This window comes from Penicillium psychrofluorescens, assembly GCF_964197705.1.
Source record: "Penicillium psychrofluorescens genome assembly, chromosome: 5".
Classification (NCBI taxonomy): Eukaryota; Fungi; Ascomycota; class Eurotiomycetes; order Eurotiales; family Aspergillaceae; genus Penicillium; species Penicillium psychrofluorescens.
Window position 1 is genome coordinate 420,121 of NC_133443.1, and position 27,219 is coordinate 447,339.

At 51.5% G+C, this 27,219-nt stretch overlaps 6 protein-coding genes across 6 annotated transcripts; 2 read left to right on the forward strand and 4 right to left on the reverse strand.

Annotated features, from left to right (window-relative positions):
- Window positions 1–6,284: 6,284 nt before the first annotated feature.
- PFLUO_LOCUS7436 (uncharacterized protein) lies at window positions 6,285–8,069 on the reverse strand (the record flags this gene model as incomplete). Its single annotated transcript, XM_073785080.1, has 4 exons — window positions 6,285–7,196; window positions 7,247–7,383; window positions 7,439–7,703; window positions 7,758–8,069. The coding sequence occupies 4 exons, from the start codon at window positions 8,067–8,069 to the stop codon at window positions 6,285–6,287; spliced, it is 1,626 nt and encodes a 541-aa protein (XP_073641471.1).
- Window positions 8,070–8,518: 449 nt separating this feature from the next.
- On the reverse strand, window positions 8,519–13,930 carry PFLUO_LOCUS7437 (Protein nud1; the record flags this gene model as incomplete). Its single annotated transcript, XM_073785081.1, has 2 exons — window positions 8,519–9,683; window positions 9,741–13,930. The coding sequence occupies 2 exons, from the start codon at window positions 13,928–13,930 to the stop codon at window positions 8,519–8,521; spliced, it is 5,355 nt and encodes a 1,784-aa protein (XP_073641472.1).
- Window positions 13,931–14,963: 1,033 nt separating this feature from the next.
- PFLUO_LOCUS7438 (Effector tsp1) lies at window positions 14,964–15,392 on the reverse strand (the record flags this gene model as incomplete). Its single annotated transcript, XM_073785082.1, has 1 exon — window positions 14,964–15,392. The coding sequence occupies one exon, from the start codon at window positions 15,390–15,392 to the stop codon at window positions 14,964–14,966; it is 429 nt and encodes a 142-aa protein (XP_073641473.1).
- Window positions 15,393–17,626: 2,234 nt separating this feature from the next.
- Window positions 17,627–19,585, forward strand: PFLUO_LOCUS7439 (uncharacterized protein; the record flags this gene model as incomplete). The annotated part of the gene is made up of 1 exon (XM_073785083.1): window positions 17,627–19,585. The coding sequence occupies one exon, from the start codon at window positions 17,627–17,629 to the stop codon at window positions 19,583–19,585; it is 1,959 nt and encodes a 652-aa protein (XP_073641474.1).
- Window positions 19,586–19,812: 227 nt separating this feature from the next.
- On the forward strand, window positions 19,813–23,059 carry PFLUO_LOCUS7440 (Vacuolar protein sorting-associated protein 11; the record flags this gene model as incomplete). The annotated part of the gene is made up of 8 exons (XM_073785084.1): window positions 19,813–19,827; window positions 19,881–19,949; window positions 20,010–20,303; window positions 20,361–21,227; window positions 21,279–21,614; window positions 21,665–22,171; window positions 22,219–22,617; window positions 22,679–23,059. 8 exons carry the CDS (start codon window positions 19,813–19,815, stop codon window positions 23,057–23,059), a joined length of 2,868 nt encoding a protein of 955 aa, XP_073641475.1.
- Window positions 23,060–23,645: 586 nt separating this feature from the next.
- On the reverse strand, window positions 23,646–26,918 carry PFLUO_LOCUS7441 (Na+/H+ antiporter; the record flags this gene model as incomplete). The annotated part of the gene is made up of 1 exon (XM_073785085.1): window positions 23,646–26,918. The coding sequence occupies one exon, from the start codon at window positions 26,916–26,918 to the stop codon at window positions 23,646–23,648; it is 3,273 nt and encodes a 1,090-aa protein (XP_073641476.1).
- Between the last annotated feature and the right edge of the window lie 301 nt (window positions 26,919–27,219).

Genomic DNA, 27,219 nt, shown 5'->3' on the forward strand with positions numbered 1-27,219 from the left:
TTGCGTCCTCTGCTATCTCCCTGTTGTAGCCAGAGTCGTCTATACTGAAGCGGCTGGCGACTGTTTCCTCGCTGAGATTTGGATTGGATCGTGATACTCCTAGTATCAGGGTTCCGTCACCTTGTCGCTGAATGAGTGAGTAAAAGTGGTGGAGGCTGTAACGCAAGGAAAAGGTATTCTGTAGAGCATTCTCTCCCGAAAATTCCGGCGTTGGGATCAAGGAATGAGCTTGAGCGCGGTTTGGCGTAACGTAAGATTCCAGGCGTGGTAGAAGCTTAGCAACATGCGCGTTGGTGCAGTGTATGACCTTGTCCGTGGTGATAATCCCCCGACGCGTATACACGTCCCACAGGTCAGCTTCTGATTGATTTCGGCGTATCTCTGTCGCTGGACAAAAGGTAAACAGCTTGACTCCTTTTGCGATAACAGCTTGGAGTAAGAATTGGGCCAGCTTTGCTGGGTGACTTGATCCCGCCGGCCACTCGTATGCTGCTACCGCTCCCTTGATTCTCGTCTTTGCTTGTGCCTCTTCGCCTTCGTAGAATTTGATATGCGAGGCATTGCCTCCTGCTTGCTTGAATGCTTCCAGACTCCGTGCCGCATATTCTGCAAATTCAAGAGTCATACAAACCTCGAAAGTGGTTGTCAGATTAAAGTCGCATGGAACGTTATACTTTTTGGTAAATTCATCAACCTTCTCCAGCACTAAGCGCTCGTTGGCGATGATCTTCAGGGCTTGCTCTTCTCCATGAATTTTAGAATAGGCACTAAATCCTCGGAAAGCATCTAAGGGAGTTAGAATAGCTTGCGTACTGCTTTCCTCCCAGAGTCTAAACAAACCAGGTCGAACATGTCCCGCATTCCGGGAACTGGCACCACTGGCAGCCTCTCTCGCTTCGAGAATGATGATATCTTCTCCTTGGACGCCGGACTCGAGGAGTTCAAAAGTGGTTAAGCCACCTGATATTCCGGAGCCGATGACCACGTATTTGATCTTCGTTGGAACTTCTACAGACTGATTTGCATTCAAATGCCGAAATGCCCGAGTTGTTCGTTGCCAGTAACTCAGACATGGAGTTGAAAAGGGCAAGTTGTTGGACATTTTGCTGGGGTCACAGCAATCGGAAATCAAATATTGCATGCGTTCAAACAGGATCGTCCGTCGAGTCCGAGACACAACATGAATGAAGAGGTGATGGTGACTCGGTCCGCGAGCAGGCTTCGGTGCGGGGGCTTAATCGTAATCTTATCGTCTACCTCTTCTAGCTTTATTGGGCACCTCGTCAGCCGCTTCGACCTTTACTTTGGCGCGGGATCTTCTCCGATCAATTTCGGAATCTCGCCGAAGAACCACTCCACTTATATAGCAACCAGTTGAACCTGTAAGTAGGACAGAACATACTACAGGTAGTTTTACTTATGCAACATGGGTACACGACCTATTTCAATGCTGCATACTGTATCATGTTGATCCCATCTCAGATTATCCTGACTTATCTTCGGCCCAGTTTCTGGTTACCTGGTCTCGAGATTATCCGGGGTGTTCTAACAGGACTTATCGCCATAACTATTAGCGCCGAACAAATCTATGTTCTTGGTGTATTTCTGGGCCTCTGCGAAAGCAGTGCTTGGACGGGGATGATAACCCTGTTTATCAAGTTGGTTATTCTTCCAGAGCAGTAATCGAGGGAAGTTCTGACTGATTAAGTGTACTGGTATACACCAACTGAACTTGCAAAACGGATGGGATTACATCACTCATGTCAAGCTATTGGCCAGATGCTGTCTGGGGCTCTACAGGTTGCCATAAAATAATAATTTTCCTCCTGCCATTCACACATTTAAAACTTGATCATTCATGTCTATCCTCCGCTCTTGTCTTGCGATGTGGATGCCTGGTGGAGTCACGGAACGGGCCGGCCAACGATTGCTAACTTTAAGCCCAAAATCCCTAGTTCAGCTACGGCCCATGTCATAATGGACCAGAAAGCAACCGTTGTCGGTCTGAAAGGTGAAAAATCTGATGTAGAATATTAATCGTTCTCCACAGCAGTCGACATGTCACAAATTTGCTGCATAGACGCGCGGATACAGCGATAGGCTTTGTCGAAAGAAGTAAAATACAATAAGCTTAAGTATAAGCTCCACCAGCTCTAAACTGAGTGTTCGTTATCGGAGATACTGCCTTGTCATCAATAAAAAATTGTCGCGTTGAGAAGATAGAGGATCAGGCACGCGCAAGGCATCGAGTATATCTAGTCGCTATCCTTGTATCAATCAGTATATGTAGGCATTTTAAAAGCACGAAAGGTCATTTTATACCTGAATTATGTGACTGTGTTATAGGGTGCAGTCCAAGATCTGTATTTTCGGGCGCTTTACAGGCGCGGTGTGGTGGTGGTTTATTTCATAAACCAGTTGGACAATATAGGCCATAAAAGAAGAAAGATTTTCCTGAAGAGAATGAATAAGAGTAAGAAGGAAGACCGAAATACAAAAGGGGCTAAAAAGTGGCTTAGATTTCTGCGCAGGGCATGACCAGGAGAAAATGGGGATCAGCGCTTCCTGCCTGGGTAAAACACTAGTGGACGGTGAGCAGGGAAATAAATAATAGCAGGGGTCGCGGATTTTTGCGGATTTTTGCGGACTTTTGCAGATTTTTACAGATTTCCGCGGTACGCTACCAGGGCAAGATCTGCAGTACTTTGGGCCGGAAGCTTCTATCGTGCCGGATCTCTAAACGATCCAGCCAGCCACGGTTTATGTAACACTCTTTCGCCATCTTTGGTTAGATTGGACTCGGCTTCAATGTAAAATAGGCGCTCGCGTTTGATCTGCAAGTTTTGACCTCTTGTAATTAATGATATAATGGTGTCCGTAAAATATACGGCACCACATGATTGGACAGCGCAGGTGGAAGAAAATCTCGGGCTCCGAGAGGCTTTGCAGCTTTTACGTACACAAATACAATATAGCATTACAACGCCATTGTCTTCTGACTGGTTCCTTATTTCGTGGGAAATCATGCACATGGTGGAAAAGTGTATGATAGAAGAACTGAAGGGTATACGGAAAATAAAAACACAGAGTGGATGTATGACTGATGAGGAAAATCCAAACACTTTTTCCAGAAACAGCTTGCTGTTGGTCATAACTTCACTTATTCGCTAAATACCGTCAGCTTTACTTTGTATATTCTCTTCACATAGTAGCCTCACTCATCATAAGGATAACCCTTGCGCCAATTGAGTCCAGCTGGGAGGGGGGCAGTGTCACGTCGATGGGGTATGCGGATGTGTCCCTTTTATAGTCCACGTCAGTATCAGAGACTCGTACAGCTTATCAGGATTGTCTTCGAAACGAATAACCCACCCGTCCAAGATCGATTTCTTCTGGCTCCGGGGGAAATGGAAACCCTATCTTCAAAAGATTGAAAAACCACCGCAATGGCTGGGATAAAATAACAATCGCTGTTGTCAAGATGGACATCTTCGCAAAATGCAAGGCTCTCTATATGGTGTTTATGGATATGAGAAATTTTGAACGAGAAACTTTGGATTTGCCTGTTTATATACGTTTGGAATTAATCCCTGCCTAATTACTTTCGGGGGATCGGAGACCAAGCGGGAGCTAGTATTGACGTAGAGACGTTTGTGCTCAGCCACTTGCAAATGGATTGACCGATCTCCGTAAGCCTGAAGATGCTGCCAAAAAATCCTTCGGTTGTTTTGGGAACCCTTAGTGGGAAGCCCGGGGGAATGAGCCCTCGATTTGGTAAGAGCCTAGACGGCCTTAATCTGATCTATTATAAAAGGATTTGTCGAATTTTGTAACTGTATATTCTTCTACCAAGTGCGCTTGGTGCTCTTTTTCTCAAGTTCCTGTTTTTGCTGCTCTCCATTGCGAGCTTTAGTCACCACTCGAGTGTTTCCCTGTCACACTCTTTGACAAAAATTACCGAGCAGGAACAGTACAGCCGAATCGAAGTCGGTGAGAAGGAGGTGTGTATTCCAGAAAAGTTATCATACATTGTCAGCAATTCATGGGCATCTTAGACATCTTAGAGTGGGACTGATCTGTATGATCTTCTCTCTCATCATAGTTCTGTTTCAATGATGAAAAATTCGGAAAGGACATGTCGGAGACTACTACAATGACCTGGGACATATGTGGCCGGGAGAATAAGTCCCTGGACCCGTTCGGACCGCTGCGTCCCGTACCATAGCCCTGGGTGGCCATCAAAACAGATTTTACGAAATCCGTCGTCGACATCCCCACCGGTTTTTCAAGAACAAAATTGTTAAATTTTTTTTTCCTTTTTTTTTTTCCTTTTTTTTTTTCCTTTTTTTTTTTCCATTTTGTTGCGGCGCCTTCGCGGCGCCCCACCGACCCGCGGAGCCCCAGCACGAGCGTGATCGACAGCTGACGCCAGGTCTTCATTATACAGCGAACTGTCCAGTCTTGGAGTGGCTTCCAGTATCCAATAACTTGGGACCTGAAACCGTCCGATACCCATTGGCTTCGTCTGCAGATACATGTTAATTTCCTAATTGCCGTGAAAAGTGCATATCGGGGCGGGGCCTGTTTATCTCACATCGAGGCCAGCAATACAAGAGACTTGAGGGCTGGGACTCGGAGCGAAATGTTATTTGACGTGAAATGCCAGTGCGCATCACCCGCTCCAAGCGTTCGGCATTATCTGTTCCAAGCGTTCGGCCAGGCTCCACTCATTTCCGGGTCACAGATCCATTGGTCTATTCCCAGTCTCCCCAGTCTTCCCAGTCTTCCCAATCTCTCCCAGTCTTCCCAGTCCCCACAGTCTTGTCTCCCTCAGCCCTTCCAGTCTTCCCAGTCTTCCCAGTCTTCCCAGTCTTCCCAGTCTTCCCAGTCTTCCCAGTCTTCCCAGTCTTCCCAGTCTTCCCAGTCTTCCCAGTCTTCACAGTCCCCACAGTCTTGTCTCCCTCAGCCCTTCCAGTCTTCCTGGCCTCCCTATCCTTCCAGACAAGGCACCCGTGCCTTGTTTTTCAGTTTCTCTAGTCCTCGGCACGAGCTCCAAACCGCTGCGGGCAGTCCAGGCTGCACTGACGATCATGTCATACTAGTCGGCCAGAGCAATCTCCTGAGTCATCCTCCCGCGACCATAAATAATACTAAAATCCACGCGGGGGTGGTTGAGATCGGGAATTGAGGCCATCTGCTCTACTTGAATTTTCTAAGAGAAGATTATAGTATTACAAGAAAACAACGGCGGATTACTATGTACTAGGTATTATTGACCACAATAATGTTGGGGGTGATGGGTCAACAAGGGCTAGCCACGTGGTCCACTGAGATCGAGTTCCACCACATAATCTCGTGCTTTGTATGCAGGGGGAGCGCGGTACTAGTAAGATCTACTTTAGGAGGAGTTAGGAAATTATTGATTAATTCAACGAAACATACTTTCGATTGTAAAACTTTATTATATAGAGAAAAAAAAGGGTACGAAGCAAAGTGAGTGGAGTGAGGTGAAGTAAAAGGGATTGAATTCTAGCACACTTCGAATGATAAAAAACTTTATTAATGCAATGATGGCTCACTTCCCAAAATTCCTAACCCTAAAACAGAGAGAAAGACAATCCTGCCTGCACTGCCAGAACGCTCCTTAAGAGGGTTCGAGAAGAAATATCTATTTACCTCTTTGATTCAAGAGAAAATGGAGGTCTCTCAAGGATACGCGACACCTCGTCTTTGCTTTGTGGCTAGTCTTATATGGTCAAGTCGAATCTTCCAGATCAATGCAGGTGATGAGACACCATTACCCCTAAGTTGAAATGGTGTGTTGGCCTCGCTATTATCTCTATTTACAACTAAACGGGAATCGATTAATAGGTCGATAAGCAGAGTAAACAACTAGAATTGGAACAATGAGGTTTGTGAATAGATTCTATTGTCTACAAAGCACGGCTTTAGAAGACCTTCCATTCTTTAAGAATCCATTTATCCATGGAAACCCTACTGGGTAGAATATGACTTGGGCGGAGGTTACAAATGCTGTGCTGTCCCTATCAATTCCTCATTAAGTAAGCTTTAACAAAGGCTAAAGAGCTACAGAAATAGCTCCTTTGCCTCCCTGTATAGATATGCTAAACAGAGCGAACGGGTGTATCTTTTTCGAGCTTATTGAGGACCAAACGAGTTATTCCATTGACAGATATTCACCAATGCTAGCTATTTTTGGCCTAAGCGAGGGCGAATCAGAGTCGAAGTATTGCTATTGGAAACCAATCTGACAGTGCATGCGGCTAGATGAACAACGCTGATATCTCATCCTCATACAACGCCAGAGTCTGCAATCTCGCTACACTGCCTTTTATCGTTCGAACAAACGGCTTCTCTTTGCATGCAAATATGAGCCGCTCGTTCGAAAGCTGGACACACTCGTGGCAACGAGAATTGACCTTGTCAATGTATGGCTGCAAGCTTATGATCAGTGCTTGCCGTCCACTGTCGGTGTTTAAATCAGCTTCCGGAAAAGGTTCAACAATCAGCACCGGTGCCGAACGACCATGGCCACCAATCAATGCCGACTTGATACCCGGGTGGGCTTCAATCTCGGGCTCAAGACTCGAGGCATGTAGCCCATCGGCATGCGACAAGTATATATAGTCATCTGCGCGGCCGATAATTTTCCAGAGTCCCTTGTGGACCGGATGCTCCCTCCATAGATCATTGGTTGGGAAGCGGTCGAGTTCTGGATACACCTTGAAGATTTGCTGCACCCCAGTCTCTGGCTGCCGTACAAAGACCAGCTCGTATAAGTCATTCATCCGATGCTCGAATTTGGCTCCTAAATGCTTTTGGAAGACAAGGTAGTCCCAGGCGTCCGGGTGGTCATGAACTGCTGCAAAATAGGGTCCTGCTTCTGAACTACCGACAGCGGAGGAAATCATGACATGATTCTCCAGTTGCTTTCCAGTTTTGGCAGACAAAGGTGCGCCAGTATAGTGAAGATATTTCAGTTCTCGGAGAGCCTCTAGGCCATGTGGTTTAAGACAAAGCTCATCCGTCAACGCTGGGGTAAGGAGGGCTCCTTGAACATGTCCGTAACGCAATATGTTTACGACAATTTCTGGTGAAGGAGGCGCTGATGGCCCCAGGACAATCGTGGTGTGGATGAATGAAGTCATGGAGAGCACCAAAAATGTGCCCACAAACTAGATAAGAGTAAGTTCAGTTCGAGGGAAAGCCCAAGTTTGGAAATTACATGTAGTGATGGCAGTGGTGTATACCATCTTCGAAGCGCAAATTGCTCTATGATACTTGGCTCAGCGTCCGTAAGGGATGCAAAGCAGTCAATAGAAGCCATCATGCTCTGAGTGTATGTGATAGGTTTCGGGTACCCTAAGCGAAAACTTAACAACTCAAGTCATGTATTCGATGGTGTGATAGAACCCACCTGTTGTGCCAGAAGTGTGAAACACAAGCCAGGGATCACCTTCACCTTCCTTCCAAGACTTCTTGTAGACAAATTGTGTTGCTTCGTCATCTTTCAAAAATTCATCAAGTTCAGGAACTGTGATGACCTGGAAATTCGAGGCACCGCGTAGGACACCATCGACATGGTCCGCCATAGCCTGAGGTCGCAGATAAAAGGTGCAATTTTTCTTCTCAAAAATCCGCATCTGAGCATCGGGCGTCACAAGTGGCGACGGAAGAATCATCTGTAGTGATTGAGGGGTTAATAAAGCTCTCGCGAAATGAGAATGCCGACCTACCACTTTCTGCAGCTTAGCAGCTGCGACGGCGAGAATCGGATAACGAAGATCCTTGGGGCCTGCATAAGCAAAACACTGGAATGGCTCTGCAGAAAGCTGCTGGCTTAGCCACTGAGCAGCGTGATTTGCTGCATTGTTTAACTGCCAGAAGCTAAGGTCTTTATAACCGCGTGACAAGTCGGCATCATTGATAGGGACAGACACCCAGGGGTGCGTATGCTTGTCTAGCGCTCGGGTTTCAATGACTGAGGCAAGAATCCGGTTTCCGTGTTCAATCCCGGGTATAGGGAAAATGCGGTCGGTCGACGCCATGGCTATAGATATTGGGAAGGCTACCAGAAGATTCGTATGGAATTTGCGAAGGAAAAGAAGCACCAGGTTTCACCTGATGTCAGACGATGGATAGAACGAACATTTATATTCTTACGCTGCCTTGTGGGGGCCAAATGCGCAAGCGGATGGGGGCCGATTCGCATGTTCGCCCCCGCACAGCAATCTACGATGACATTGGTTCACCGTGCACCATTAACCGCATTTGGAGGTTTCGTAAGAGCTATATTTATGAAAGAAGTCATGAAGAATAAAGAGTGAGCCCAGGCTCTTATAAGTGCCATAGACAACTCCGAATAATAAACTAACTCCAATAATGCAATGACGGCTCACTTCCCAAAATCCCCAACGCCAAAACAGAGAGAAAGACAGTAGAGCCATCCATCCTAGATGTTATGGTGCAAAACTCCATGCGCGTAGCGGAACAATGCTTAATTTGTAATGGCCTTCCTCCGCAGAACGCCCAACTGCTCGAGCCTCGACCACGCTTGATTCATATCCAGACACTCCTCACCGAGGGAAGGTCGCAGATCAAGGCCGTCGAGTCTATGCAGGGATCCGTTTGTTCCGGCGTAGAGAAGGAGTTCGAGGACCCTGCGGCGGAGGCGGGTTGGTCGATCGAGATGGGAGAGGTACTTTTGGTCGGATTGTGGGTCGGCCGGGGGAACGGTGTATGGGTCGTCGATCTCGACGGGTCGATCAGGCTTTGTGCCGAGTTCCCAAGAGCCAGGGTGAGATATCTGGTCGTCATCGTGCCCGAGATCAGCCAGGGCATCTGAAAGGTCTTGGCTGTTTTGTGACCGGCGGATAACTGCTTTCGCGTCTGCTTTCAGCCTCTTGCGGTCGGTGTTGGTTCCACTTCCAGTGACAGCGGGCGGGTAGAAGCCGACTGTAAGGGGATTTCCGCGGATGTCAAGTTTTCCTAAAGAGCATGCGCTGCCCTTGACGGTTCGCCCCAATCGACTCAACACTTGACACACTCTGCGCATTCTTGACAGGCGATTCCCGGATATTAGTAACCTCGAAAGACAGTTCATTCCCACAAGTGACTCGATGTCCGTCACGGAGTTGAAGTTCAGGTTCAGAACTTTGACGTTAGGGAAGTTTGACGCAAAGTCATCGGGGAGGTTTTGCAGCGCGCAAGCGGCGATGTCAAGCAGCTGCAGCCGCAGGAGGGGAGATGATGGCGAGAGACTTTTGGAGGAAAGCTTGTTGGACGAGAAGAAGACTTTGCGGATATCCTTGACAACTCCAAGATCGATATCAAGCTCGAAGCTTGGGTCATTGTCTGTAGCGGATGTCTGTTCGCGAACAGATAGTACTTCTATGTTGTGGCACTTTTCCAACCCAGCAATTGTCGAAAGGCAATTCTGGTCCAGGTAGACAAGATTCACGGACGGGAAGGCCGCTAGGTCCAAAGTCTCGAGTCGGTTGCCAGAAAGTTTCAAAGCGCGCAAGCTGATGAGGGAAGGCGGCGCATCAAGGTGACGAATCTGATTGGAACTGAGATCGAGAGTGGCCAGGGACGGGAGCCACTCGATATTGTGAACGGAGGTCAAACAGTTGTGACTTAGATCAAGATCCCGAAGACGAGACCTGCGCAACAACAGATTAGCATGTACTTTGTCACTGAGAAACAAAAAAGTAACTTACAATTCAGCCCCTTCGAAATCCACTTCGGTCACGGAGTTGTTGCTCAGCTTCAGGCTCAGCAGCCCATTCAGGTCGAGTATTCCGTCGATGTTGCGAATCTGGTTGCCGTCCGCCTTCAATTCCCGGAGGTGGATCAGACTGGAGAAACCGTCCAAGGTCTCGATATCATTTCCAGAAACGTCCACATATTGCAGATTCATCAAATGGCCCCAGGGAGTGAGATTGGAGAGGCAGTTGCGCGCAATCTTGAGCGTACGGAGGTTGGCAGGGACGCCGCTCAGTTGGCCAATATGGTTGTCGGAAACATCCAGCTCTTCGAGGCGCGGACAAAAATCGCTGAGCTTATGCAGAGTGATCAGTCCTTTTTCTCGGAGAACCAGGCGCCGCACATGCTCCCAATATGGTTCATACGGTTCCACGTCGGTGATGTGTTTGATTAAATCTTCGGTTGCCAGGGCAAAGGTGCCGTGCACCTGTCGCAACGATGACGGGTTCGTGCGCTGGGCCACATAACTCATTTCGAGATTCAGGGGATTATCGGCTTGGTTAACGGAGAAATCCGCGAGTGGTGTGAGTTGGAAACTGTAGCTTGTGTCCGGACCCGGGCTTTGCAGGGGAACCAAAGAATTCTCCACTGCATCTCTGGCAGGTGTTTGGTGAACAGCTAGTAAGTCGTTCCGACGAATGAGACTGAACTCAGCGCCCGCGTCCTCGTTGCCCTCTTCGATTCGTGAGATCGGATGTTGAACGAATGGCTGGCCAGCAGAGCTTTGTTGGTCTGTTTGGCCTGTATTCTCCGTTCCGGTAGGATTCCCTGGGCCAGAGCTCGACTCTGACGCATGCAAACCATCCCCATATTTGACATGTGAAACCAGAGGAGATGAGAAGCCAATAGTTGCGGTGCGCGTCTGCTTTCCTGATGGCCGTATATTGCCGGCAGAAGGGCCCCTCTTTGGCACATCATCCGTGGCCCATGATGTAGCCCTAGTGCCGGCGTTTGGAACGCTGGAGAGGGTCGGTCGAGAGAATCTGGATTGGACCGAGCTTGTGTTGAGGGACAGCTCTCCATCTATCGTCTGCGGCCGAAGTTCGGAATCGTTGGTGACCACCTTATCAGCCATTGGACTGCGTGCATTGCCGTTTGCCAGAGGAGATTGGTTCTTGCTTTTCACAGGAGACTCGGGGCCATGGACTCTCAACATCTCCTGCAGTTCATCCACGCTCAGATCCGGAATATTTCTGAAAGGGTCATCGACACTGTCATCGCCCCGAGAGGATTCTGGTGGAGGTTGCTCGGCGGCATCTTCTTTGACCCAGAGATTCTTCAGCCGGTCATAGGTAAACCCATTGACTTGCTTAGGGATCAAGTGAGAGATTAGATCCGACGGCAACATGCCTTTCGCTTGAGAATTTTGAGACGAGCCAGTCGGGACGGAGTGAACACTGAACCCAGACATTTGTGTGTTGATGGTCATCAGGTCGTGGGCAATGCTCTCGGCGGCATCCTCGATGGAACCACTGGGCTTGCGCTTTCGCTGTTCCTGGGAATGTCGGCGCATTGAGGCATTCTGGGAGTCGCTTTTCGTTCCTCGGCGCTCTTCTTGGCCAGGGTGAATATGAAGGGATGCAACTGATTCACCATATCCCAGGCCCTCTTTCTCTTGGTACTTCTTCAGATGGCTCAAAATTTGCGGGTTCAGCTGCTTTGGCTCTCGAATCTTGCGCAGATCCGATCCATCACGGCTAGGAGGCCGAGAAAACGCTTCTTTGGTTGATTCGTCGTCATAGCTGAGCTCGCCATCTTCACTCTCCAGACCAGACTCATGAACACTAGTTAATTCAGATGTGTGTCGGCCTTTGGCTCGAATCAAATCCATAATCTTAGTCGCTTCATTCAGATAATCCTGAGTTGTGATAGATCCCTTCCGCGAAGCATCGCTCGCCCTGGTGACTTTGACCAGTGGGACTTCACCCTCCATGGAAAACGAATCCGAGTAGTCAAGGTCATCAAATGGAGGTTCAGAAAAATTGCGAGTCGCAGATGTACTGCTTTGCTGGCCAGCCCGTATCTGGCTTGGGGTTGGAGTTCTGGGCCGTGTTGTGAACTGGCCCGAAGCGGGAGGCGCCAGATAGTTCCCATTCTCGAATTGCACGCCGTGCTGCAAAAGACTTCGTTGTAGGAGAGACATGCTATCGCCGTGCTTCACGGCATATTCGCCCGTTGAGTGAGCATGATCAGGTTCTTCACTATCGCGTAATATCGTCCGGCGGCGTTTTGGAGTTGGGTCCATTCCGGGAGCCTTGGGGACTCTCTTGGTTTCGGAGAAGGCCATGTTTTCCTTCTGATTCGTCCGGGCGGCATGTTGCAGATCATTCAAAAAGTTCTGTCGGGCCCACGCTGTTGGTTTTTGTGTGAAGCTGGAGCTACTGGATCTAGTAAGGCGGTGGTATTCCGACTGCGAGCCCCGGCGAAGGTACTTCCGCTGGCCAGATGCTTGTCTGCGTGAGGTTGGGCGAGATCCGAACCCTTCATTTTCATCATACACCAGTTTTGTCTCGTAGGGGCTGTTGCTGTCCGAGAAATCGAAACTATCCAGCTCCCCGCGCCCAAAACGGCTGATGTGGGCCTTGAGAGCACTCTCTGAGGCCAGACGCTCGTTTCGCCCCGGGGTGATTTCGCTCAATGGCTCATGTCGCGCACTCAAGAAGCTCCGACTCTCTCCCTTGCGCCGAGCTTCTTCTGAAGGCGAAGGCGGCTCCTCGCCATCGGACAGGTCGTCAAAGGTCTCTTCAAACTGACTCATGCGGCGGAGCAGCCTATTGTTGGTGAACGTGTCATGCTCTCCAAACAACTTCAATGGACTGCCGGACGATGGCATAGCTTCGTCCCTTGTCGGTGGTGTGCCGCGTGATGCAGGTCGTACGTGAGAAGAGGATGGTCGTGGCAAAGTTGGAGGATCGTTCTGCGAGCGGGTAAAGAGAGGCGAACTGCGGATCTTGGAGTGGGCTAGTGAAGGTGACAGGCGATTAGAAGGAAAGGGCGAAGGAGAGAATCGATGGCGTAAAGAGCCGCGATTCACGATGCCTCGCTGGCTAAAATCCACCGTGCCCATGGACAAGTCCTGCGGGAGCGAATGGCTTGTCGCATCCAGTAAACTGTCTTCGCGAGGAGAGCTTTCCAGGTGTGGTTCACTGTGGTTGTAGAAGAGGCCACTGTCGCTCACGGGCGAGTCAGGGCGGCTGCCAGTCTCAATAGATAAGCTCTCGAGTTTGTTCGTGACCTGTTTGAGAGCCGATTTGATCACTTCTGACGTCGCATTGCCTCCCACCGTGTTCGTTCGGCTGAAGGTTATGGGAGTGATTCCCTCATTGCGGAGATCCTCCAATCCACTGGCGGTCCGGAGCTGCGTATCACCCAGTGATAGTCCTGACGGATCGCGACTCCTGCGTTCATCTGGCCAAAGTGTCCGGTTCATGGTTCCAAGAGGCGAATCTGACTCGTTGTCCACGCGTTGCTCCTCTTCACCTTCCTCCGCCAGGCTGTCCCGGCGGGACGACGCGTCGGTAAAGTCCCACAGCTGGTTGTCCTGTTTCGATAACGGTATTGAATCTTGTTGCGCGCTGGCGGACCCCGGCGTCGGCGGTTTGAACACGCTCTCCAAGCCCATGGGGGCAAAGAGATCGCGTTGATCTGCCCCAGAGATTTCCCCGCGAAGTCGCCTGCGCCATTCTGGAGTCCCACCTTCCAGTTCGTTTGTTTTGGTCTTGATCTGGACGGTACCCGACTGACTCGAGACGTTCGACACCGATCGTAGCGGAGATCGGTTGTCCATCACCTGTTGTCTGCGCGCCGCCGCTGTCCCGGAGGTGGACTTCGGGGTGGGCTTCGAGGTGGATTTGGGGCTCTTGGGGGAGCTCTTGGGGGTGGTCTTGGTCGGGGCAGGCGAACGCAGCTTCGGGGTTTGGGGGGATCGCGGTGACTTCGGGGTCGGGGGCTCCCTTTTGACGAAATGGCATGGTCGTGAAACCTTCTTCTTGCTGTCGGCCGGCGACTGTTGTTCGGCGGGCCGGCGTGCAGCCACTGGAATGCGACTCGGGGTGCCTGGCAGACTGGCTGGGACAGGACTTGTGGGCGAGTTCGGGGACGAGGGCCAGTCGTCGGAGAGACTGTCGAGCCAGGGCTGGGCCATTGTTGTTGTCGCACACCTAGGCGCGCGACCGTGTAGAGGGACGCGCACTCGAGGGCAAAACAAAGGGATCCGGGATGGAGAGCGACATGAAACAAACAACAAACATGGGATGATGAGAGAGTTGCGGAGGTTAACTATTAAGGGTGGGTTGTGGGGCCGTGTTTATGTTTGTTTTGCTCATCTATACGGTCGGGTTGGCAATCGGCAGAGGTCTTTTCAGCACAATTATTATGATAAAGGCAATAACAGTAATAATAGTATAGCCAAAAGGTGTAGTGTATTCTTGCTGTGCCATAGATCAATATGATTATCCATGTGGTCCTTTGCATACACGCCGACAGCTGCGCAGCCCTGGAAATATATATCTCGGGCCTTTTTTTCGCGGTTTATGAGTATGTGTCTATGGCCTAGTTGTCAGCAGCGTAGTGGCCAGAGAATCCCGAATACAGAATTAACTGTTACATTTTAGCTGCGTTTCCAGGGTATAAACAATTTAGTTTCCTTATTCTGGCCGTATGTGTGAGAGCGAGGGGCACATGTGCGGGTTGTTGGACTAGGGCTCTTGCTAAGAGAGAAGCTATCTAGTCTAAGATAAAATGTGTATGAAAAGGACCTTTTACGGTTAATTTTGATATAGATCAGTACAATGTTCATAAAAATTGTGTGTTGAAACTTACGAGGTCGGTAGTATGTTGATTGTTAGTGGATGGCGTTAAAACTGTAGATAAGGTTACCAGATTGGGCAACCAGTCACTCCATTAATGTCCCATCAGCCTACTGGTAGTGTAGTATAGACGATTTGTATTAATGAAATTCCTATTAATTCGAGACCTAGACCTCGCCACGTTTCAACAGGCACGTTTCTCGTGTAAGCCCGCACTATCATCCACCCATTTCATTCCTCCGCAATAGAATTAAGTACAGAAAAGCCAATCGAGTATCTGGAATCGACTGTTATTGGACAGAGTGAGAGCTTCGATGCTGTCAGCTCCCATCAGCCTTCCTCCTCTTCTTTCGCCGGTTGTTCTCGCACTCAAGGGAGAGCAGCGGGAGCGTAGCTCTGGTCAGGCTTGACGACCTTTTCGGTGTCGAGCTGCACGTCGGTGTAGGCGGGCCAGGCAATCTTGCGGGTGTTGTCGTTGACAACGGACATGGTCGTGAAGCCATTGCCTGGGCCGAACTGGCCGCTCCAGCCCGAAGTGACGGTGAAAGCGCCGCACTTCACAGGGCCACCGCTGGCCTCGGAGGCCTCGTTGCCCTTCACGACAAAAGTACACGGGGTAGCAACTCCGGAACCGATTTCGATGCCGAAGGTCCAGGTGCAGGAAGTGTCCTTGGCGTTGCAGACGCGCTTCATGTTCGTGATAGTCCACTCAGGGCCGGCGGTCATCATGGACACGGGAGCGGCGAGGACTGCCGAGGAGGCGAAGAGGGTAGACAGAAGAAACTGAGTGAGCTGCATGTTTGCGATATTGTGGAATATCAAAGGTGGAAAGAAGAGACACTTGGAAGAGGAATGTAGGTACTTTGAAAGGCTGTGGTCTGTGGATGAGAATAACAAAAAAAAAATACGAGAATCTATAGCAGGAATGGAGGTATTTATGGCTTTTCTCACGGCCGTTCGGTCGTTGATCGTGGTGGCCTTACTAAAGCATCGATCGGGTCATCACAAACTCTTTGGAGACCTCTCATGGCTACTCCGCAATGGTTTCTCGTATAGATCTTACTAAAATTAGTGTATGACACGGTGCAAAGGGAGCAATCAGGGAAAACTAGCTGATGCTCGTGTCTCACTCATGCACAAGTGAGACATCAGCCTGAAGCGGTCTGCATTTAGACCCTGGCAACCCTAAACTCGCTGCTAATGCTCTGCACAGTGTAAGACACAGTTGAGATCCACCCAATCAGATCGGATGCGCTTTGACACCCCGCTTATGTGCTCTCCACGAACCACGTGCGGTCGGACAATTCCGTGCCTTCCAAGACCTTCGGTTCTCCGAGCCGAGAAGCGATGATATCCTGTACTCAGAATCTCGCAGTGAGGGTTTTCTTAGAGCGCACTTTATACTCTACGAGTCATGGTCGCAAGTAGATCGTTTTGTAGAGGTACGGGATCCACGAAGTACTGTATTGATTTATCCTATTTTGGGTCTGGTGATGTATTGGGACCTATAGTTGCTCCGGCAATTGCTGCCGAGGAGGGGCTGTGAGTCGGATTCCGGGTGAGAATCCGGCGATGGCGGGGATACGACAAGTGGATTATTTGTTCGTGGGTGGCCTGCTGGCCTTGTCAAGCGCTTATGGCTTTGCTTCTGCGAAGGAGCAAATAGCCTCTTGCTATGATGGAGACAGCGACTGCACTGCTGTACGAGGACTTTCCACGCGAGCGGAAGATCGTTGGAGCAGAGAAGAGCGGAGAAATGAGAGGGCTCTTTCGACCGTCCTTGGCAGCCACTAGTCGGGTATACAGTACCATTGCTGGTCTCACCGGTCCTTGGCAAGTCTCATTTGCCTCAGGATCTCATAATCTCATGGACGACAACGTCATCCGTGCCCGCTTCGATGAGATGTGGGCGATGAGATGGGGGGTGGGCTTTCCCCCAGGTGCTTCCTTTTGTCCATCGGACAACCTTTGTTCCTCTCTGGCTCACAATATACGCCTTGATCTCCACCAAAACATCGAAGGCCCACGTCGTCCTAGGGCCATGCCAACCTGTCACAAAAACCATGAATTTCTGTTAACTGGAAACAGACTTCCAGGAGCCATGATGCTTCCAAGGGCAGATCTCTTTGCTTCCCGTTTTACTACTTGATCGGAATTTCCTTGAACGCAATGCTGCAGGAGTGACGGCCGTTAGACTGCAACACGGCTGTACTGACCGATGCGCAGCCACACTGGCACACTCATCGTTTGGACAAGGACGCCCGGCCTCGATCTCGAACGACGCGACTCTAGAAGGAGGACGTTACTGTTGATGGCCGCAAGCTGCAAAATCGGAATCCATTCGTACGCCGGCCAAGTTTCCGCGTGTCCATTCCGGGATGGACACATCACTTCGGCTTCGTGGCAGGAGGGTCTTCTCACGCGCGCAATAGCCCTGTATAAACGGCGGGGCGGATCTTTCCGCGGTGGATCACCAAGGGAACAATGTTCTGCATCATCCGGCTGGTCGACACTGCTCCCATCCATTTCCAGTGGCGGAGTTCCGACGGACATGGACCTTGTTCGTGGCGGCAAATTGTTGAAGTGGAAAGTCCCTGATCCAGGTCCATCGATTTGCTGTTAGGCCAGCAACCGATACTGGAGTAGTTTCGTGTAAACATGTAGTCTTCCAACTTGGTATACCCCATTTACATCAGACGGCCCATCTTGTTCAACCAATTCAACAAATATCATGTCACGAATCAGTTACTAGCAACTGTCACTATCATGACTGCCAACAGCCACCAAACGTTGATGCCAACAAGATTCTACTCGTTCTTCGCTCTTCGCGCCTTCAGGGATGTTATGTCAGCACCGTTGCCCGGGCATCCAACCGCGCGCGTAAAGTGCTTTTTCGTGCCCAGGCAGCACATCTGATTCCCTCTTCATCCGCCAGCGATGACGCTCGGCCATCACCGCTGCTCTCTGACTTGGCTGCTTCGCTGCAGTGCTCAACTGCCGCAGCTCCCCAGCCCGCCCACCATCCCACCCCGATGCCATACCCGCGGCCGGTCTCCCCGATCAGCCTCGAAACCTGCCCCCCACCGGCTTCTGACATAGACCTCGACGGCGTGCTGGGCTCCGACGATGAGCTGGACGATGATGCCCGGGCTGCAAAGTATCGGAGGATCGAGAGGCTGGCCGAATCCCACCTGCAGGGCAAACCGCTCTTCATTCTCTCCGCATCTCTTCGCGGACCCTTTGACAAGGACTGGGTGAACCCATGGAGGAAGAACAGGAAGGTTGGGACAAGCACAGGTTCTACAAAGGGGCAGAATGCAGACCGCGTGGTACAAGAAACAGACTTGCGGCACCCCAGACACCGCGAGGATTTGTCGGTCGATTCACGACTGTCCCGACCGTCTGCTGTCGTACTACCGAGTCCCTCAGCACAAAGAAGACGCTCTTCATCGCATTCCAAATCCGATCGAAAGACACCTACCACCGTATTACGCAAAGGGGAGAGACAGGTCCCGCTCTCACCCGGCAAATCGAGACAAGCATCGGTGGACGAAGCCGATGAACCGTCCTTTGCTGTCCCATCGGCGCCGGACTGGCTAAAGAAGGACCGCCAGCGAATGAACTTTTTAAAGTTTGACCCGCCTAGTTCTCCAACAACCAAGGCTGCTTCGCGGAAAGCAGAGGACAAGCGTCGTCGGCCTGAATTGTCTCCATCTCGCTTGCGAACCCCTAGGGCGATACCCATGGACATACAACCGCAGAACAATCCTCCAGACACATCAGTACATTCAACTCGACCCGCTGCAAATGTCCCCCAACAACCTTCAGCGTCTGCTAAGGATGCACCCCAAGATCCGTCGCTCCGAGTTGTCTCTTCGTCGTCTCAGTTACCTCGATTTGAGTATCGTCGATGGCGCCACAAATGCAGTCAATCAGTCCAGCCAAAGTCTCCTAGCAGGTTGGATACTGCAGATAAACTTCCTCGCGTGGACTCCATCTCCGAAGACCAAGATACGAACACTGCTGTTTCCTATCACGTAGAAGAGCCTCCCATGCCTAGCATGGATGAGGGACACAAAAGTCTTCGGCTCGTTGATGACACAGGTGTCTCCAAGGGGGACACCGCGCAACCACCAATCTCAACCGAAGAGAATTCTTGTGAAAACCTGCCTTCCGCGCAGGAAGTACCAGCACCCCCCGGTGTATCAGACCGCATTACATCATTGCATTCGACGATGGTGCGCAAGGTTAATACCGAATATGGCCAGGATAACAGTCCAGGAACTCAACTTTCGACGCAAGCCGCTCTGCTCCACGCGCAGAGGTCGTTCCAAGATGACCTGGAGAGCCCTGGTTCAAACGACCAAACTTCACCAGGCCGGAAACGCCCTGCCTCGCGGTCACCCAGCAACTCACCTCATCTCTACCATACCACCCCTTTTGCCCGGATCGAAGCTTCACATCAAGCTGGACTGGCTCAAACCTCCAATGCTCTTAACGAGGATAAACCTTCGGCCATGAGCACGCAATGCATGATCGATGCAGCCACTCCTTATACCTTCAGCACAGTCAAGAAGCCCAGGATGTACCGAGCAGGGTCACAAACAAACCCGGCTAGTGCCCCCGCACCTGCAGCTCCGCCTCCCAATGACTTCGAGAGTGGCTATCAGATTGCGCACACCAGTACAGGAGGAGGTAGCCCGCGGTTGACAGGCCAGCAGTCAAACCGTCCATTGGCGCTTCGATCGGGCACGCAAGCAACCTCATTACCGTTTACCCTGAGCGGGTCCACGCCTGCCACTGCGCAGGATGGGCAGGGAGTACATCCCGAGAGCTTTAACTTGAGCCAGGCAATAGCAGAGGCCGGGAGCTGGCTCCAGCAGAGCTTTGATCTCATGAGAGAGCCGTCGAGACAGCCGAGCCAAGCTGGGAAAGCACCATCCTCGGGCGATGCACATTCGTCTGCGCTGGATTTGGACCTGGCGCACTAGAGAATAATATACGACCAACGAATTTCTATACGAATGATGACGATTGATGAATGATTTTTTCCCCGTTCATAAACAATATTCGTAAACAATATCCGTTGTAGTTGTAGTTCTAGTTTGGGTAACTGAGGTTGGTTAAGTTGACTTAGTTCCCGAGTTAGTAAGCGTCGCGGGGAGAGCTGCGGCCAGCTTCATCTCTTCCCTTCTTCATCACTCCATGGCGCGCCCAAATGGCCTTGACATCAGTGCGTTTGACACCTGTTTGTTTGAGATGTAGATACTGACTACCTCTTCTTAGTGGAAAGCATTCAACTTCATCGAGGTATCCCCGGTCAAGCTACCGGAGGAGAGCACCTCCGTCTTCGGTGTAAGGCTCCCTCCCACCTCTCCTGCTGCTGCGGAATGCCCATGGCGCTGACCCCAACAGAGCGATCTTGCCAGTCTATGCACCGGGTCTGCTAATCTGTTCCTCGGCACCACCGATGGGTTCGTTCACATCGTCTCGTCGGCCTTCCGGGTTCTCCGATCGTTCAAGGCCTACGATGCCGGCTCCATTACGCACATGAAGCAGATCGGCGGGACGTCGTTACTAGTCACCATCGCAGAGGATCTGTCGAATGATCCAGTTATGAAAGTCTGGGCGCTGGACACAGAGAAGAAGGGTGGTGGGCCGCGGTGCTTGTCGACGGTGTCAGTGCAGAATGCTAGAAGGCAGTTTCCGGTGCGCACCTCGAGTTCAGACACAATTTTAGGGACGGCGCGTTGACTTCAAAAACAGATTTCTGCCTTTGCGACTGTCGAGGATCTTTCACAGGTGGCAATCGGGTTTGCGAACGGGTCGGTGTCGATTATCCGGGGCGACTTCATTCACGACCGTGGCGCGCGACAGCGGATTGTGTTTGAGTCGGAAGAGCCAATCACGGGGCTCGAGATCCAGAATGGCGCTATCACCACGCTGTACATCTCGACGACGAGTCGGATCTTAACTCAGGTCATCGCGGGGAGAGGCCAGGGCCAACCGGCGCGCGTCCTAGAGGATTCGGGCTGCGCGGTGCGCTGCATGACGCTGGACAAGGAAGGCGGGGTTATTCTGATTGCTAGAGAGGACGCCATATACACCTACGGCGCACGGGGTCGGGGTCCGAGTTATGCCTTTGAAAGCCCGAAGACATCCATCAATGCCTTCCAAGACTACGTGGCACTGGTCTGTCCGCCCAAGGCTGGATCTTCAAAGACGGACCCTCTGCGGAGATATGGCGTCAATCCTGCGGATGAGATCTTCGGGTCGACCACGTTCACCTTGCTTGATACCGATCTCAAGTTCATTGCGCACAGTGAATCGTTGGCCTCGCCGATGAAACACATCTTTATTGAATGGGGCGATCTATTCTTGCTTACGTCTGATGGAAAGATCTTCCGGTACCGAGAAAAGACACTTCAACAGAAGCTGGAAATCCTCTACGAGCGCAACCTCTACATCCTGGCCATTAATCTTGCTCAAAAGATCGGCATTGACGCCCTGCAGCAGAATGCAATCTATCGAAAATATGGCGACTTTCTGTATCAAAGAGGTGACTACGACACTGCCATGCAGCAGTATCTTCGGGCCATTGGCAACACTGAACCGTCTCAGGTTATTCGCAAGGTGAGAAGTTTTTCTTGACCATGACGCTGCACCGCTGACCCTTGATAATAGTATCTGGATACGCAGCGCATCCACAATCTAATCGAGTACCTGGAAGAATTACACGATCATGGCCGTGCCACGGTCGACCACACCACGCTTCTGTTGAATTGCTATGCCAAGTTGAAGGACACGAGCAAGTTGGACTCATTTATCAAGGCTCCTGGCGAGCTGAAATTTGATCTGGAAACTGCTATCGCCATGTGTCGCCAGGGCGGATACTATGAGCAGGCAGCCTACCTGGCTACGAAGCATGGCGAAAACGACATGGTCGTTGATATCTTGATCGAGGATTCGAAGAAATATGCTGAAGCGGTTGAATATATCTGGCGACTAGACCCAGAAGTGGTATGTTGAGATATTGAAACTAAGATTGACAACAAACTAATTGATTCTAGGCCTATCACAATCTGATGAAATATGCCCGGGTGTTAATGGCCCATTGCCCCGAGAGAATCACAGAACTCTTCAAAGCTTATTACACCGGCCATTATCAGCCACGCACAGAGGTGGAATTGCCTCTTGAGCCCCAGGCCCAACCAACTAGTACAGTCCAAAGTCTTGCGGCTTTCCTTCCGCTCCGATATATGACCGTCGGAACTAGCACGCCGTCTCAGGCCCAAGCATCCGAAACAGCGGCGACGGAAGAGCAAATTGCAACGCCAGCACCGGACTACGAAGTCCCGAGGCCGCGGACGGCCTTCTCTGCGTTTGTAGATCATCCGCAGGAATTCATCGATTTCCTGGAAACCCTTGTGCAGCAGCCTGATCTGAAGGAAGAGTCTAAAGTGGATCTCTTCACAACACTGTTTGAGATGTACCTAGACACAGCCAACAGCAAGAAGGATGCCACCGAGAAGCAAGAATGGGAAAACAAGGCCAAAAAGCTGATCGAGGGCAAAGATGTGAGTTTGCAAGCTTGAACTCGATGATTTCCCACTGACATGGCCAGATCCCCATCTCAACATCCAGCGTCCTACTCCTCTCCGACTTGTCCAACTTCCGAGAAGGCTCCACTCTTGTTCGCGAGCAGGAAGGTCTACGTCTGGACATCTTCCGCTCTTTCACAGCTGCCAAGGATACCCAAGGGGCCATCAAGGCATTACGACGGTATGGGCCTGATGAGCCCCAGCTCTACATTGACGCTTTGACGTACTTTGCTTCGAGCCCCCAGATCCTGGAGGAAGCGGGCGATGAACTGGACGCGGTTCTCCGACGCATTGACGAAGACGGTCTTCTCTCTCCACTTCAAGTGATCCAGGCACTGAGTAACAACGCCGTGGTATCGATGGGCCGCGTTAAGAAGTACCTGAGCGAGAACATTGACCGTGAACGCAAGGACATCAACAACGTAAGTCTTCTCTCTACTTACCCCTATCTGTCCCTTCGAAACTAACCCAGTGCACCCAAAGAACCGCCGCTTAATCACAAGCTACAAATCCGAAACCTCTACAAAGCAAAAAGAACTCGAGTCCCTCTCCACTCAACCCGTCGTCTTCCAATCGCGCCGCTGCCAAGCCTGCGGTGGATCCCTGGACCTACCAGCCGTGCATTTTCTCTGCAAACACTCCTTCCACGAGCGGTGTCTCAACAAGATCGACGACGACGCCCAATGCCCCGTCTGTGCCCCGACTAACGACACGCTCCGCGCCATCCGCCAGCGGCAGGTTGAGTCTGCGGATCAGCATGATCTCTTCCGCGGAGAGCTGTCGCGCTCGCGGGATGGATTTGGCGTTGTGAGTGAGTTTTTTGGGAGGGGGGTTATGCGGGCCCAGAGTACGATGGAGCGGTGATGGTTAGATGGTGGTCCTTCCGTATTCTTTTTTGTTTGTTTAGGAACATTGGAAGATATTTAGATGTTTTTGATACCTCGATATATTTTGGACGCCTCGCCTATACCCAATCTCAATTAAGTTCGGTATACATATACCGCAGTATGCACCTGGGCAGTTCATGATTGTTTATATGGATTGCACTCTCCTAATTTTGGCAGGGGCGATGTTTGCATAGCAATCACTCACTTCGTCGAGTCACAATACATTCCACCCAAATATGAGTACCAAGACATAGAAATGCATATCATGAATTCGCTCTGCTCTAACCTCTAACAGCCACAGTAGCCGTGGTTGGAACATATAATATAGGAACAAGAAAGAGAAAATCTAACCTGAATAAGAAATTTGCATGCCATGACTTAACTCGGCACAGAGTACCTAGTATGCACAGGCTGAGGGACAAAAGCAAGATACAAACAAAAAGAGGAACGGGGCATATGCAAAGTCAAGCGCTATGCAGGAAACTTCCAAACAGTCAAGGCAAGAAAGTACGTCGGCATTCATTCATTGAGAGGAAGTAATGATAGACTTTACAGCCTCAAAATCACTTATCACGGCCCATCTCGCCACCCCATGAAATACGCGGGCGATGGCGACTAGTCGACTGAGAGCCAGACCCAGATCCAGACGGCGAGGATTGGTCCGCGGCCGGGCTGAAACGACTTCCGGCCTGGATATCGTTGGCGAACTGCACCTTATTGTTGGGCACCTGGCGAGGCTCGCCATCGTCCTCGCTGTCGGAATCCTCAATAGCGGCATCTGAATCAGACGCGGAATCGTTGCCTATCTCACCCAGTGCAGCTTGACGACGACGACGCTCGGCGGGGGTCTCGCCTGTATCATCGTCGGCCTGGCGTGGTGGAGCGCTGAGGCCGGCTGCTTGGCGAAGACGAGACGGTGGGATGCGCTCGGTGCCGTCGTCGTCGGAATCACGACGCACACGCGCTCGAGCCGGTGGCTCGGGACTGAGATTGCTGCGCCGTTCTTGGGCAGAGGTACCGCGGGTGAACCTGGCGAGCGAGGCTGCCACGCTGGGGCTGGGCGCGTTGCCGCGGTTTTCGGAATCCTCCTCGCTCGCTTCGCTGCCTGTGACGGACTCGGCCGAGAGATTTTCCTCCACTGCATCCGGAATGGCGCCAGAGGCGGCTGTACTAGTAGCCGCGGCTGCTGCCAGGGAGAGACGACGTTCATGGGTCTCTTCCTTGTCGGCATCGTGTTGGGCGACTTGTTGGACGGAGGGCGGTGCGTCCGTTTGCTGGACCAGATCGCGGCGGGCCCGGGCATCCATGCCTCTCAGCTGCTCGAAGAATTCCCGTTTGTTCATGCGGCGGCCAGCATGGCCGAAGCCAACGCCATGGGCGCTAATATCCTGATTCTGTGCGACCGTAAACCGTAGTCCGTCGTCCATTGCCCAATCTTCCGTGTCGGTTCTCGGTGCGGCCTTCTTCTTCTGGCCCGGCCAGGCCTGTGAGCCTTCCCCTTCCTCCTCTTTGCCCAACCACGTGCCCATACGGGTCAGACCGCGCCGGAGTGGCGCCTGTGAAGAGGGTCCAGCTTCAGCCTCGGGATTAGGTTTGGGCTTGGTCTTATCGCGCTCGCCGCCCGGGATAGTGTATTTCTTCAGAACTTCACCATCCTCATCCTCAACGATGATAGTGTTACCAAATTGGTATGCATGAGCAGACCGAGCTTTTTGCTTGGGTGTAGGCGCTGGCTTCTTCTGACTTGGCCCCTCCTCTTTCTCCTTCGCGCGGCCCTTGCCCAGGCTGGTCCAGTTGGTCCACTTCTTAAGTTTCTGATATGGTTGACCGGCCGTCTCGCTGACAACATGCTGGATTTCTTCTCCTTCGTTCTTCTCGTGTGGTTGACTCCGAGAGGGGGCAAACTCCCCAGAAGAATCTTTCATTAGGCGCGTGCGCTGCTCCTCAATATGTTGTTGTTGTTCCTCGGGACTTAGGTTACTGGTATCTTCGGTCTTGAGCACGTTGCCTTCTTCATCCTCGATGACCATTTTATGGCCCTCTTGGTAAACCTCCATCTCAGGCTCGCGACCGTACCGGTCTCGTTCAGCAGTCGGTGGAGAGGTTCCGCGCTCAACATGATCGCGATCTTCGAGCTCATTCTTCTCTTCATCGGATTCGGTCTCAAGGCGCGCGACTGGTGCGATGGCCGACTGACTGATCGGGCCACCAGCATCTGCATGACGCTTACTACGGCGTCTCCTTCTCATCGACGCCTGGTTGGGTGATTCGGTTCTTTGAACCTCATTGTCATCGTCACGCACGCGTCGAAGGAAATTGCCGGGTATACCGATGGGAGGCAACGTCCCAGGAGCATACTCGGGCAGCTTCTCCTCGGACGGTGCATCCAACTCGTCGGTCTTTCGGAATGACATGGATCCCTTCGCCAGCGACTGTACCCTGGGCAGCCGGTTCATCCAAGAAGGACCCTCCTCGTTGGCTTGAGTGTAGGAGAGCGTGATGGTCAAGGTGTTGATGCGTTTGCCCAGCGTGAACACCGCAATGGATGACCCGTGCACCAGGATGGAGGATATGACCATGAAAGTGGTGATGGGCCAAATCAATTGTATGATGTAGTAGTTTTTGGACCCTTCTTTCGGCAGTTCACTTTGAGGCAGGGGGTTGGTACTGTCGTTTTCCAATTCGGCTCGGGCGAGGATCGCCGCAAAAATGGCACCGACACCAATGGGACCGAAATGGCCGGCAAAAAGCGCCTCACGCCACGTTTTGACATCCGGTATGATCGGTTTTAGTAGAAGCATGATCGGAATGCGGCGGAAGAAGATGACCAAGAGCGCAATCACCACCAGCCTCCAGGGGACCAACCCAATTTCGGGGGAGTTGTAGTCGGCCCATGGTATGATGGACCCAAAGTAGACAAAGTATGCCAGATTGAGTAGCAGATCAATGACATTGGAAACGTGTGACTCCTCAGTTTTTTCCGTGAACCAGCCGTCATTACTGAAGCCGACACCGCAGGAGAATCCGATCAGCAGATCGTCCATACCAAGCAAACTACCCGATCCAGCGCAGAAAACCGCCAGAACAAAATAGAACACCAGGAAACTCTCACGGTCAATCAGACCGCTGCGCTCCGCCAATTTAATCGCATGACGCGCCCCGTAGCCGATCAGAAATCCATAGACGGCGCCGAAGATACATTCGTACAAGATCGTCACACAGAACCAGTTCAGCGAGACTTCTCCGGCATCCGGTCGGTAGCGTAAAATATAGAAGGCGAGGTAGATGAACGGAAAGGCCATGCCGTCGTTACATCCCGACTCCGCTGACAGCAGATCCCGCAAGTGCTTAGGGACTCGCTTGGCGAACTTGCCCTTACCGACGACGGACGAAGCCAAGACGGGATCGGTCGCGGTGACACAGGCGGCGCAGACCAAGCTCTCAAGCCAGTTCAACGGCGGCACCAACCACCAGATAAACAGACTGGTCATCAGCCAGCCCCAGGTCATGACAGGGAGGAGCAGCAGCACGACGGACTTCCAGTGTCGCTCCATGTAGGCTTTGGGCAACTCGACGCCGACGGCGAAACACTGCACCACCAGGACAATGCGCGAGCATTCGAGCGTGATCTTGTCGACATTCCCCCACTCGCGTGGATTGAAGAGGTTGGCCGCACTGGGGCCAAAGATGATGCCGCAGATGGTGGCAACTGTAGCTTCACCGATGTAGAGTTTCTCCTTCACAAACAGCGAGCACAGCATGAACAGGCCCGTGAAGCCGCCGAGGATCATGTACGCCAGATGCGGCTTGTCGATGTCCAGGTGATCCCACGCCATGGTGCTTTATGTTCTCCACGACCAACAATTACCAGAGCTATTCCCTCCTCGAACGTCGTTGTCCCGTGTGGCTCTGCATGCCTTGGGGGAGGTTAGGCGTGGGGGGGTAATGAGACGATGGGCGCTGCGACAGGGTGTGAGAAAGGAAGGAAGAACACGAGGCTGGGCTGAAAGAGACTGACCTTCCAAGACTCTTGGCGGAAGAGAGAACAGCAGGGTTCTGCCAAAATGGAGAGAAGAGGTGAGAACGGCGGGATCATTCGTCAGCCCGAACTCTTGTCGCCCCACGTCGAAAGCGGAA